Source organism: Micropterus dolomieu, linkage group LG20, assembly GCF_021292245.1.
Source record: "Micropterus dolomieu isolate WLL.071019.BEF.003 ecotype Adirondacks linkage group LG20, ASM2129224v1, whole genome shotgun sequence".
Classification (NCBI taxonomy): Eukaryota; Metazoa; Chordata; class Actinopteri; order Centrarchiformes; family Centrarchidae; genus Micropterus; species Micropterus dolomieu.
Genome location: NC_060169.1, coordinates 20,221,377 through 20,234,350, shown reverse-complemented (window position 1 = coordinate 20,234,350; position 12,974 = coordinate 20,221,377). Strand labels below are relative to the sequence as shown.

General features: G+C 39.0%; 2 protein-coding genes across 7 annotated transcripts; one reads left to right on the top strand and one right to left on the bottom strand.

Moving 5' to 3' along the window:
* Nucleotides 1-382: 382 nt before the first annotated feature.
* LOC123958650 (transcription factor E2F4-like) lies at nucleotides 383-6,719 on the bottom strand. Of its 6 annotated transcripts, none has more exons than XM_046032143.1 (10): nucleotides 6,283-6,719; nucleotides 3,771-3,933; nucleotides 3,100-3,209; nucleotides 2,840-2,995; nucleotides 2,510-2,553; nucleotides 1,898-1,962; nucleotides 1,501-1,816; nucleotides 843-890; nucleotides 701-745; nucleotides 383-602 (listed from the first exon to the last, which is right to left on the bottom strand). In XM_046032143.1, the coding sequence occupies exons 2-10, from the start codon at nucleotides 3,927-3,929 to the stop codon at nucleotides 487-489; spliced, it is 1,059 nt and encodes a 352-aa protein (XP_045888099.1). In that variant the 5' UTR covers nucleotides 3,930-3,933; nucleotides 6,283-6,719; the 3' UTR covers nucleotides 383-486. The 6 variants fall into 6 exon arrangements, with proteins under 6 accessions (XP_045888099.1, XP_045888100.1, XP_045888102.1 ...); XM_046032144.1 differs by having other exon boundaries at nucleotides 3,771-3,930; XM_046032146.1 differs by having other exon boundaries at nucleotides 3,771-3,930; nucleotides 6,290-6,719.
* si:ch211-122f10.4 (cathepsin A-like) lies at nucleotides 6,340-12,964 on the top strand. Its single transcript, XM_046032139.1, has 11 exons — nucleotides 6,340-6,679; nucleotides 6,978-7,089; nucleotides 7,166-7,303; nucleotides 7,383-7,541; nucleotides 7,751-7,842; nucleotides 8,359-8,443; nucleotides 8,533-8,682; nucleotides 8,776-8,921; nucleotides 11,628-11,790; nucleotides 11,898-11,987; nucleotides 12,088-12,964. The coding sequence occupies exons 1-11, from the start codon at nucleotides 6,510-6,512 to the stop codon at nucleotides 12,169-12,171; spliced, it is 1,389 nt and encodes a 462-aa protein (XP_045888095.1). The 5' UTR covers nucleotides 6,340-6,509; the 3' UTR covers nucleotides 12,172-12,964.
* Nucleotides 12,965-12,974: the final 10 nt, after the last annotated feature.

Below are 12,974 nucleotides of genomic sequence, written 5' to 3'. Positions count from 1 at the left end.
TTCTATTAAAGGGGAAGAAACCGTGTAAGAAAAAATGTTGTCAGGAAATTTAGAGTTGAAGAGTTTTAGAAAATAAGCAAACTACATGAAAATGATATGATATGAATAACAGTGTATTTTGTTCTAAACATGTGTTTTTCCAACTTGAATCAGTGCAAGCTTTCTGGAGTGACATGAGAGGGGATTGACTTGTCACCCTTGACAGTGAAGACAGCCAATTTTGGTGTTTTTGTTGAAACTTGACTTTGTTCTCAATATTGTGTTGTTATTGGGGACTTTTTTTATACATAAATGTTGATACTTTAAGACTAATCCCAGTTTGAACTACTGAAAGAATGAGTTACTTTTTGCTTCACAGTATATGAATGAGGTGGACACAATATTCAAAATCATTTGTTTATTATTTGTTATAATCACATAACTATTTAAAAACAGACTACTATGTACATTTCCGGAGTAAAATCTTTTGAACACAGGAGTTCATGGTCAAACATTGAGCACAGGGATGTCAAAGAGGTCACAGAGGCCTTCACTCTCATCCAGATTATAGACATATTCATGTTCAGATGGGGGCGGAGATAGACGAAGTAGCGGAGAAAAAACTAGGGAGCAGAGGTAAACATGATTTATGCAAATATACTACAAATACCAATACATCTTTAATATATATATATAAAGTCAGAAAATAAAGTGCACTTACCTTCTGAGGCCATAAGCTCTGTGATTAGATCTGCATTCATTATTTCTACAAAATGGTGGAAGACAAACATGCAGGAGTCAAATAAAACTGAAATTTGAATTAAATGAACAGAAATAATTCAGAGACACAAGAGGGGCACTACCTTTGGTTGGGTGTAGTAGGTCCGCCAGTTCTTTTGATAAATCTCGCACTGGGAAAAAATAATTTAATCAAAACCATTGTAAAAGCCCTCAGCACTGAAAGAAACATGCAATGAGGCATGAACACATTATTGTGTGAGCATGCAGGAAATCACCAAAGACACAGAGAAATATACAGCATAACCGGCGTCTACTGCGATATACTGATAAACTCATTTTGTCAGCCAGTGAAGGAAGTGCTTTATGTCTCTTCATTTCAGATAAGGAGCAAATGCAAAAAAGTTACTTTACCAGTAGAATTGTTGGTCACACATTTACTTGATCAGTCTTATAATTAAACAGCGTTTTGAACTTTTCGATTAAGTAACTTGCATGCCACTTTTTACACTGTCCACTTAACCGATTCTGGTCCCAGTCTGAAGTGGTAATTGCAATAGAAGTTCTTTGCCTCCTTCCAGAGGAAACAGAGTGACTGCAAAAAGAATCAATGCCGTTTTGGTTTTCATGTTCAAGTAAAGTCACATTCTCTCCGATCTAGACTTTGGTTCAACACGGCACGGGATCCAGTTCAAGCTAAAATGGAGTGTTTGATTTCTATTTCAATGGCATATCAAAAAAAAAACAACACATATAAGAAATTGTACAAACTAAAATACTCACATCCAGATGCATCAGTTCGGTTAGGCACAGCTTTTCGAAACGACGACGACTGAAGATGCTGCATGTCCTCCATGGCCGTTTGTCTAGATCTGGTGCTTTGTTTGGTATTAGCTGAAGCCTGACAATGTGCGTTACTGCTTTCCGTCTCATCTGAAGTGGACATCGCTGATTTGGCGTTCCGTAAAATTTCTTCAGACGGCGGGACTGGCAACACGACAGGATCAGACCCGACAGAGTGCTTGTTAAGAAGTACGACATCTATCGGCCCGTTGATGCTTTTCAGATGAATCTGGTACTTCGCTGGGCTGTTCTGGACCTGAAAGAAAGATGTATGCACATACTCACCACATCATCTCATCATAAAAAAAAGAGGAAACTACAGTGATGCAAAACGTACAGCTTTGGGAATAGGAACATCTAGCTGTGTGCCAGATGGCGCGCGTACTGCCAAGAGTGTATGGCCTGGAGAAAGAAGAGAGTAAAAATCCTTGGTCAAAAGGACAAGAAATGTTAGTAGTTCTTTTTGCCTCTACTCTGTCAGCCATTGTTTTGATGCAAGAGCATTATGAGCACAGCTGTGTTGATGTTTGTCCAACTAGGTAAATACACTGGGTCGCCAAAACATCAGCTGATTCAGAGAAGCAACCTATTTTGATAACTCTACAGCTTGTCTGGTCAGAGCTTGAAACTCTCCTGTAAACACATTTCGCAATACTGCATCTTTTGTGGCTGGTATCAATCTAGTAACAGAAATCAATGAGGACTTCATTAAAAGCCCCTAATATACAAATTGCTTCACGTGCTTTGGTGCACTTTTCGATTAGAAAAGTTGGAAATGTTTGTTCTACAGATACATCCATCACATCAACTCAACAGCAGCAGAGGTGAGGGAGGAAGACATGAACTGAGGAAATATATTCATTAAAAAAGGATGTGTACTTCACTAAAATGACGACACAAATTGTACACAAGAGTGAGTGTTAAAAAGACCAGACTGATGATACATTACCACTGAAGCAGCTGCAGATATCTTCATGATTCACATAGGTCAGAGTTGATTGGAGTTAAGGTTCAACTTGAAATATTGTGTTAGTTTGAGGAGTCAAGAAGTATATCAGTGTGTAAGGGAGTGGGGGGTCTGCAGGACAGAGACATTCACTATAATTGTTTTTGCCAAAGAAAGTACAGCTTTTGAGTCATAAAGGAATAAACCACATTACATTTGATTGAAACTGGTCAGAATTATAACCAACATCTCACTTTCAGTTTAAATTTTACCGTTAAAATAAAAAGTGAAACATTTCAGCACTCTTTGCTATGTTTTTGGTAAAAAGGATATTTGCTGCAGTCTTCTGTTGTGTTCCTGATGCTCTGTTCAACCCAGAATTTCTGCTGGTCCAACATATATTCCTTCTGCTCCAAGTCCTCCAGCTCAGACTTTAACTCTACCATTCTCTTGTTTAACTCATGTGCATTTTTTCCCGGCATTGTACCCCTTATTTAGAAAAGGCATGTGTATTAAAATATATTTTGCGCTACACTCTTGACACACATGTCTATCCAAATGCATGCACACACACGGCAGGGATACAAACTTACTTCCACTTTACAATGCTCTTGGACATTTTCACAATGAGACCAACGCCCTCCAGTACATTCGTGATGTCGTAGATTCGCCTTTTCTGTCCAACAGCCAGGACCCTGACAGCCTGAAAGAACACAAACACAGCCTCCTTAGTCTCATCTTGTCAGAATTTTTGTTTCCCAGATGTCCACATACTGAATGCTCTGGATCCCTCAGGGGATCAGCTAGCGTTTCAGAGATCACAGTGGATATCAAAACTTGCTTTCAAAAAACCAAATAAGGACTGTAGCACTCAAATAGTTGTTTGTTTAGGAGGGATGCACCTACAGTTTTGATAACATCAAGCTTTAGTTCCAAAGGAAGTTACTTATTGACAGTCGCTTCAGACAACAGCTTCTAATAAATAGTATTATTTCTCAGTGCACACAGTGAACACTGACAATCATGGGAAATAAGAATGTCAATTGAATGTAAATGGTGTGCCGTAGGTATGACCAACTGGATTTGTGTATATTTTATGTTGTAGAATACTTAACTGTAATACATTGATTATGTAGGCATGTGTAGTCCTGGACAGTTACATCACATACAACAATGAAAAATCAATTTTATATATGATGAAACATAATAGTGTTGGGATGAGATTCTGTTTTCCTGTGTGGTTCACTGGCCTCATTTCACTTACCTCTTTGAGGTCCAGCACACCGCCTTCAGTTTCTTGTAACAACCTGACAAACCTCGTGGCCAGCACGTTCAGGCTCCTCAGACTCCTCTGGTATTTGGGGTTCTGGTCTGGCATGACGGCCTCCCCGTCTGGACTATGTGGGCTATCTTCAGGCTCCATTCTGCTGGAAGTGAGAGGAAAACAATGACCCCGGGATCCTCCTTTGTACTGTGCTGTTTGAATCAGCTGCAAAGAGCTGCTTCACACAACCAGAAGGATTTTACATAAAAACACACAGCCCTCTTTTGTAGTTACATGTGGATTTCAATATATGCTGTTAAAACAACACATTTGGGAAGAAAACAATGTCATGTCATTTTTGTCTCTACATTTACGGGTCGTTTCGCTCCTGGTGAAAATTTAATATGAAAGTTTTTACCGGAAACACTAACATCTGTAGCTTTTTAGTTTCACGTAAGTTAGCTTGTGTTAACCTATGATGTTAACACAAGTGTTTAATTTATTGCATCAGCTTTGGTTGCATACAAACACAACTTTTATTCGTGACCTCAGCGGCGAGGGTAATAATTAACGTTACGAGAATGAACTGTTTTTACCTGGATCGTTGTCGGGACCAGCGGTAGAGAGCTGCTAATTTTACCGAGGATACTATAGCTAACGGCAGTAGTCCGGACGACGACAACCGATAGAATTTTATCTCGAGAGAAAATGTATCTACAGTTGAATTTCAATCTAAAGCCAATGTTTACGGCAATGTCCCAACTTTTCTGATAGCCCACCCCCACTGTTATGGAGTAAGGCGCGTATTTTTTCCGGTAGCCGTATATACCTGCTTTCACAATAAAAGCCCAAACATTCGACCGACAACAATAAAATCCCTCCAAAAATATTATTTAATTTAATAAGCAATATAATTAATATTTAAATATATTTAATATGTATTCAATATTTATTTATTTATTTATTTCAGGTTTATTTAACAGGGACAATGCACACTAATAATACATTAATAAATGTATAATGTGCCAGAATTAGCCAAAAGGCTATTTTACATCTGCTGTCCCTGGACAGATCTTAATATGTCACACCTAAAAAATAAAAGGATTAAAATAGTACATACAGATTAATACAAGAAATAGTCTACTATGAATGTATAAAAAAATACTAAACCAACATAAAAACAATATCAACACAAAAAATATAAATAAAAATAAAGTCTCATAGTTATAATTTATAAATTATAATTTATAACTTTTATAATTTATAAGTTATATATATATATCCATTAAGTTTTTAATTGATAATTGGTAACAGGTTGCTAAAAAAAATCCTTGTAAAAAATACTGACCCCTCTCAATATTTGAATATATTAGCTTATATTAGCTACAGCCCAGCCTGAACACAACCTGTCCCCAGGTAAGATAAGATAAGATAGACTTTATTGATCCCACATTGGGGGAAAATCGCTTGCTACAGTAGCTCCGGATACAACACAACAGACAAAAAAAATACACATTAAATAAAAAAAATACAATGGAAAATACGAGATATAGTAGAAAATAAGAGAATAAATGAGAACAACATAAATGAAAATAGTAAACCTATATTTGACATAGGACTTGTCTAAAAGATAGGGCCACACAATTTCAATGATGTTGAAATGCACTAACAAACTTGCAATTTGAAAAAATTGAAATTTCTAAAACCGTGTATTGAACCAGCCTGGGTTTTTTTGGGCCCAAGCTACGTAAACTACGTAGCAAATTTATTTCTAAAGAACAAAAATTTTTGTGCTGATTTTGTTTTTAAACTGGTATTAGTGAATTTATTAATTTCTTTGTCGTTGATTTCTCTGGTTTTCCTGTTAAATGTGATCTTGAATTTTCTCTGTCATGTACAGGGTGGAGATTGGGATTCAGCCACACTGTCATGTATTACTGGGAGCCATAGTTAATGTTATGTGCACTTGTGCTTTTGTGACAAATCAAAATGTCTGCTGTGGAAAAAGGCCAGGGTCTTGGCTTGGCACATATTTAATTTGTAAAGACTGTATTATTTTAACTCCCTATAGACTAAAAACTGTAATATAAACTCCATTATACTGGGAAAATAGGCATATAATTTCTCAGAGGTGTGTGACTCGCCTAATGTTTTAAGTTTCTCTTTCAATTTGTGTTTTTACCCTGAGGTTTGTTCAAACCTTAATACAAATATATCTTTTATGGTGGTAGTAATTCTTCTCATGATAAAAAATACTGTTTGTGAGTGAAGATACACTCACCTTGTAAAAAAAAACACCAAAAAGTTTCTTCTTAGCCTTTTTGTTTAATTTCCCCTTAAATAGCTTTTAAATATTTTGTGTTGTTGTCTTATTGACAGTTGTATGTTCCTTCTTATACAGTCTATGGTTCCTCAATCAATAAACCTGTTTCAAACAATTCACACATACTTCTGTAAGTTATGTTAGAAAGCGCAGGTTGCCTATTTATTTATTTATTATTTATATACTGACACATCACCCGAGTGTCTTGTTGTTCAGGGCTTCCGGTACAGTCAGGTACTGGTCACGTGGCCCACAGCAGCAGTCATATGATGTTGTAGTTGGACTGGTTCACGCGGAGTTGCAGTTAAGGACGTTGGAGGAGGTTTAGTGCGACGAAGAAGTCTCGTGTTTCAGCCCCTTGTTGAGAGACGTAGTGTGGGGGTTTGTTTACTCTTAGAAGTGAGTTTGGTTCAGTGATGTTCGCCGGTGGTTTGTTGGCGTGTTTGCTGGCCGTGTTTCAGCTCGGCTCACGCGCTCAATATGCCCCCGACGAGGTGACATATCTGCCAGGTATGATGTTCAAACCGAGATATCAACAGTGGTCCGGATACCTCCAGACACGACCGGGAAGGTTTCTCCATTATTGGTAAGAAACGTTAACCGACTGGCTCTCTGCAGTCTCACCCTGCGCCACCTCAGTTCGGTGTCAGTTCCGCAGGAAGTAAACTGTACTTGAATGTAACACTGTCAGGTCAACTGCACGGATCGTAGCATAGTATTTTGAAGCAGTTTTATTTAAAATGCCAAACAGGCTACTGCTGAATTGAAATGCTGTTAATGGTGACAGTTGTGCTCATCTTTGGAAGTTATTTTGAGTAAGGTGTAGAGATATGTGTGACATTTCAGTATGTCATGCAGTATTGAACTTTGATCCTGATCTACAGGTTTGTGACTTCTCAGAGGGACCCAGCCAAAGACCCTCTGGTGCTCTGGCTGAATGGAGGTCCGGGCTGCAGCTCCTTGGATGGATTCCTGTCAGAGAATGGACCGTTTCATGTGAGCATGCTAACTTTGTACCTGTGCACTGAATAAAAGCGGCTCTGAATAGGCAGCATTGAGTTTTCCTTTTCAGGTTAATGATAACGGGGCCACACTGTATGAGAACACATTCAGCTGGAACAAGATTGCCAATGTGCTGTATATAGAATCTCCTGCAGGAGTGGGATATTCCTACTCTGATGACAAAAACTACACCACCGACGATGACCAGGTGAGTTCAGTGACTTGACTTCCTTTTTTGAAAAGTAAAGAAAAGATTAGAAACAGACTTTAAAATGTTCTTCTCTTAGGTGGCTGATGATAATTACAAAGCCCTACAGAGCTTCTTTGCCAAGTTCCCAAATTTCACTAAAAATGAGTTCTTCATCTTTGGGGAAAGTTACGGTGGAATTTATGCACCAACCCTCAGCCTGCGCGTGGCTACCGGGGATGCCAAAATCAACTTCAAGGTGAGATGCTTCAATGTGCAAACTTATCTTGAGCATCAGATGCTTTGCTCATCAGCACCATCAGCTGCTTTGCATCGGTACCACCACCAGAATGCAGTTTTGTGATTAAAGAGATGTTATTTTCTGAAATTCAGGAAGGACTTTGGCAGTAAAGCAGACTGGTATTTTAACTGCCAACATTTATCTTTTGAATCTATTTTTGTTTTCAGGGCTTTGCGGTGGGAAACGGTCTCAGCAGCTTTGCATTCAATGACCAAAGTTTGATCTACTTTGGTTATTACCACGGCCTCTTTGGAGAAGAGTAAGTGACACTTTTGCTGTAGAGGAAGCTAGGTGCTGCTGTGTTCCCCTGATTCATTCAGCAGTGATGCACACAACATGCATAACCTCCAGTTTGGCTGTATGCTGCATTTGAAATGACTCACTGGAACATTGGCACAAACATGAGACTTCAGAAGTCCACATTAAACACATGACTTCTGTAAATGACTGGCGTATGTAAATAGAAAGTCACTGTACTCTGAAGAGAAGCTGCAGATTTTATATTCATCAGTCAGTTAGGAGGAACAGCAGAGTATTTTAATGTGCTCTCCCCAGTCCTTCTCTTTAATGAATGCCAGTCTACTAAAGAAAAACATCACTAGTTTTGTGGTTTTAATTTGGCCAGAGAAATCAGTGTAACTGATAGTATGGAGTGCCCCATGGTTCTTTTCGGTTTCAATGTACAGGTTGTTTAAAGAACTGACAACAAGCTATGGTCATGTGTAGTTGATGCAGTGACTGTCATTTTTAAAGCTATTTTTCGTTTTATGTGCAGTTTGTGGCGAGATCTGAACATAAATTGCTGTGACAAGGGGAGCTGCAACTTCTACAACTCCACTTCAGACACCTGCGAGATGCAGGTACGTGTGCACTGTTTCTTCAGAATTCAGTATTTCTGGTGCTATCGAAGGGCTCATTCAGGTTTTCCTTCGACCGTGTCTTCCTTCAGGTGCTAGTGGCCTTTCGAATTGTGTATGAGAGCGGACTTAATGAGTATGCCCTGTACTTGAATTGTGAGGGTGGCAGATCTCACAGAGGTTATGAGAGGACCATGAACCACCTCTTTAAGAACTACGAAAAACACCCACACACCTACAAGGTGAGTGTCTCCCTCTATAAACAAGTGCTGCTTGCCCACACATCCATGCTTCAAATTCCTCTTATTTGCTTGTGGCGTTAATGATTTTTTAAGTTTTTAGGTCGAGTGCCTACCTCCATGTCTCTGGGTGAAGTCCCTCCCTGCATCAACAGCACGGCTCAGATGAACTGGTTGAACAGAGGCGATGTGAGGAAAGCTTTACATGTTCCAGATACACTGCCACCATGGGACATCTGCAGGTACGTTACAGCAAAATAACGAACGTGGTTAGATGAATGTGACGTTGCCTATTCGCTTAGTACTTCGTAGTTTGTCAAAATGTTACTAATAAAATGAAAGGGAGCTGTGATTCCAGTGTGCGGGTTCTCCTTATATTACAATATTCCTGCAAATCTAGCTTAAGGGGAAAAGTGGATCTTCATTTATCGATCTATACACAAAATATATACAATCTCACCTCACAGTGCCACAAAACCGTGACATAAGAGATGCAAAAAATGCTTATTTGCTCCTGCAAGCCAGTTTGCCACATGCACAGCTTACTCACTGTAAATTAGATGTTCACTGATGAAATGCAGCACTTTTATTAGATGGGGGGGAAATAGACAGGTCTTCAGATTTCAGTGAAAGAAGACAGCTCTGTGAGGCTGTACTTGGCACAGCAGTGCTTCGAGCTAAATGCTAACATCAGTATGGTAACCAGCTGATTTTAAGAAGGAATAACGTTCTCCTTGGTTTAGCTTCTTATCCAATAAGCACTTAAAACAAAATACAGCTGAGGCTGATGGGAATGTTGTTAAATATTTGGTCAGACTACATGTGTTGGACAAATATTTGGACCTGCTGGTGGCGTTAGATGAAAAGTCAGAGGATCACCAAAGAGATTACAATTCATCCTGAACAGGGCGTGAATTGAAGTACCACATTTCATGTCGATCCATCCATTAATTAAGACATTTCGCCAAAAACCACAAATGTCAATCTCAAGATAGCACTAGAGGAAAGGTCCAGGGATCACCAGTAGGATTCATCTTCTGGGCCCATTTGTTCAGAAGTAATCTTATTGGTTTTCGGTGATTGAATCGTGAGAATGGGTTGTTTTTATTAAAAAAGGATTCTGAAATGAGATTTGATCAAACTTTCAGTATGTGTTGTTCAACGTCTTTTAGTAGGATTGGTGTACCTTTGATCCAAAAAATCAGGATTATCCTGATCCCAACAGAAGGGTGGCTTTAAGGAACAAAATGTAATAAAACTTTAAAATTGGTCAAATAGTGCAACATTTGTATCATGTAGTGTATATCTACATTTATTTATATTGCACTTGATTTGTTCAAGCATTACAGTGATATAGTAGAATATACATTTTAAGCTAATTATTACACCTTTCAGTACAGTATTAAAAAAATAAAAAGGATTGTCCATAAAACAATCCCATAAATAGCTATTAATCTCAAACAAAAATGTTTCATTTAAAGTTATCATTGTACATTTATAACAATGACAATCATCAGAGGTAAATGAGTCAAAAGTAGCTTCTAACAATTGCATCCCTTATTGCACATTGTTACGACCCCCTGTTGGTCTAGGGGAGTGGGGGCCATAAACATAGGCACAACTGGTATAGATCTTAACAAGGTAACTTTTATTGGTAACAGAGAGATGTAGACAGGTAACAATAAACAAAATGAGGGGTGGACGAGGGTGCTGCGAAAATAACAAACCAAGTTAAAATAAAAAGGTCCTCAAAAGGAGGCCTGTACCTATCTATCGATTTTAAGCAGAGTTGATTCTTGCTACAAAAAAACACAAAGAGCACGGCACCCACTCCAACTGGTGAAAACTAACACAATAATAAACAAAATACTAAGTGAATTTCTCCACTGCACCCAATGTGGAGCTAACAAACAAAGGTATGAAAATGGTTTTCCTAAACACAGTGTACAGCTAGCAAGCAAGGAATGTGGATAGTTCCACTAAACACAAAGTACAACTAACAGGCAGGGTATGCAGTCAATACCAGCGGCACACAAGTCAATTGGCGGTGACAAGCTGCCTGGAGCAACAGGTGGACTCTCCTTATGAGCAGGAGGTAATTAATGTGGTGACGAGCCATTGGTTGAGTGGAAACAGAGGGAACCAATGGGCGGGACTGATGTCAGCACCCCAGAAACCAGGAACTAGGCGGGTCTTCATTCCCCAGGGACACAGCCTACTTGGTAGAGGTGAGACAGAAAAAGGGGAAACACAAAGGTGACAGCGACAGCCGTGACAACATCCAGTCAGTCTTTCTAAGATCCGCCTCCTAAAAGTTAAAAGCTGGTCTCTTCACAAATGAAGATCTCTGAACGTTCTTTATTTTGTTAACTATTGGACATTGAGCCTTTTTGAGTTCAAAACGTGTTCAAAATGCACAATGTATTGGTGAATAATGTATATTATGTATAGATGAGTGGTCTGACTGTTTAAAGAAATTGAAAATGGAAGGAAATGTTGGTATTGTTTTCCACACGTGACGTAAAGTCACTCAACGCTGGCTATTCTACCTGTTCTTCTTTATATAGCTAGTAGACTACATTGTGATATGTAAAAACTGGCACTCAAGTAACATGGCTTATTTGATCCTAGTTAGCAAAACATTTCCAAATCTTGATCATTCTGATCCACATTAAACCTTTTGAACGCAGCTGGGCCCTGAGGACCATGAATATCTGTACAAGCATCTGTTGCCTTGATAACTGCAGTATTTAACATCTTGAAGTAGTAGTTTTAGACTAGCACAAACCAAATTGCTGTGTAGAATCCATTGTTCATTCATGTACCAATCTTTAAATGGGAGTGACAGTAATTTGGAGCAGAGACATTTTCCCCTTGTCTGTGTGCAGTTTGGTACAGCAGGAGGGCAGGGGCACGGTGATCATAATCGACTCTTTTCTTCCTTTTAGTGATGAAGTTGGAGCGCAGTACACCACCTTGTACCCAACAGTGAAGGATGTGTATCTAAAGCTGCTCTCTCTAGGCCTGCGGGCGCTCGTCTACAACGGGGACACTGACATGGCCTGCAACTTCCTGGGAGACCAGTGGTTTGTGGAAGACCTCGGCCTGCAAGTAGGAACTTTTAAATTTCAGGAAAGATTACAAACATAAAATTTCTCCCCAAAACTACAGCCAGATGCACTTAATACTACTAATGTACAACTAAATGTTGTTCTCAGGCAACCACTAAGTACCAAATATGGCTTCATGATGACCAGATTGCTGGTTTCTACCAACAGTTTGGAAACATCACTTTCCTGACGGTCAAGGTAACCACCAGTGTGTTCGGTGTCTGCCACAGAACCAGTCTGTCGTTTTTTATGTTTATAAAGTTGCATTGTTGTGAAATTCTGCTGTCCTGTGTTTCAGGGTGCAGGTCACATGGTTCCCCAGTGGGCTCCAGGTCCAGCTTTCCACATGTTCCAGTCTTTCATAACAAATGGCTTCTATTGAGACTGCAGTATGTAAAATACCTGCACTCATTTGTCACTTGTTAGATGGTATATTTTTCTCAGGGAAGATGAAGCGAAAGGACTATTAGGGCACTTATTCTTGTCGACTGTGTTGTTGTGTTCAGTATTCGTAGAGGGACACATTTGTTGTTTGCTTTGCCATCCCACTGGTTTTAAAATTAAGCAATTCTATTGTTGACTTCCAGCTTTGAGGCAGTTTACATCTGTATTGGGCTAATTGTGTAGGAAGTGCAACCCTTTTTTAAGGGTCTCTGAATTTTTTGACACATTAACAAATGTGTATTTAAATAATTATTAGTATTTGGTTACCAGCCAGCTTCACTTCTTGTTCATTTTGGGGATTTGTGCCTTCAGTCTGGTCTTCATTAAGTGAAAAGCACCTGCTCAGTTCTGCTTAGCCCACTCATTGATGGTCTTGTGTTAGATTGTCTGGAAACTAGGGACTAGACTACATATGGATGCATAAAAGGGTACAAGTCCTTTACTATTCACCCAGGCTGAATGTTTAAAAAGTCAACGCTTAGACCTCAGTTTAATGTCATATCTAATGTGCTGATTTAAAAGACATGACAGAAGTTGTCCTTGTCCAGATACGGTTTTTTTCTGTGGCAGTGATGTCAAGCTGAATCTTTGTGTTTTACAGTTTTCATTGAAGTAAATGAAGTGATACAACTGAACTTAAATGGCATTGCTCAAACCGTGTTGTTCAAAACTGCAGCTCCACTTTTATTTTTTTTTTTAAATAAATGTTTTGAACTGCCAGTGACACATGATATTCACATG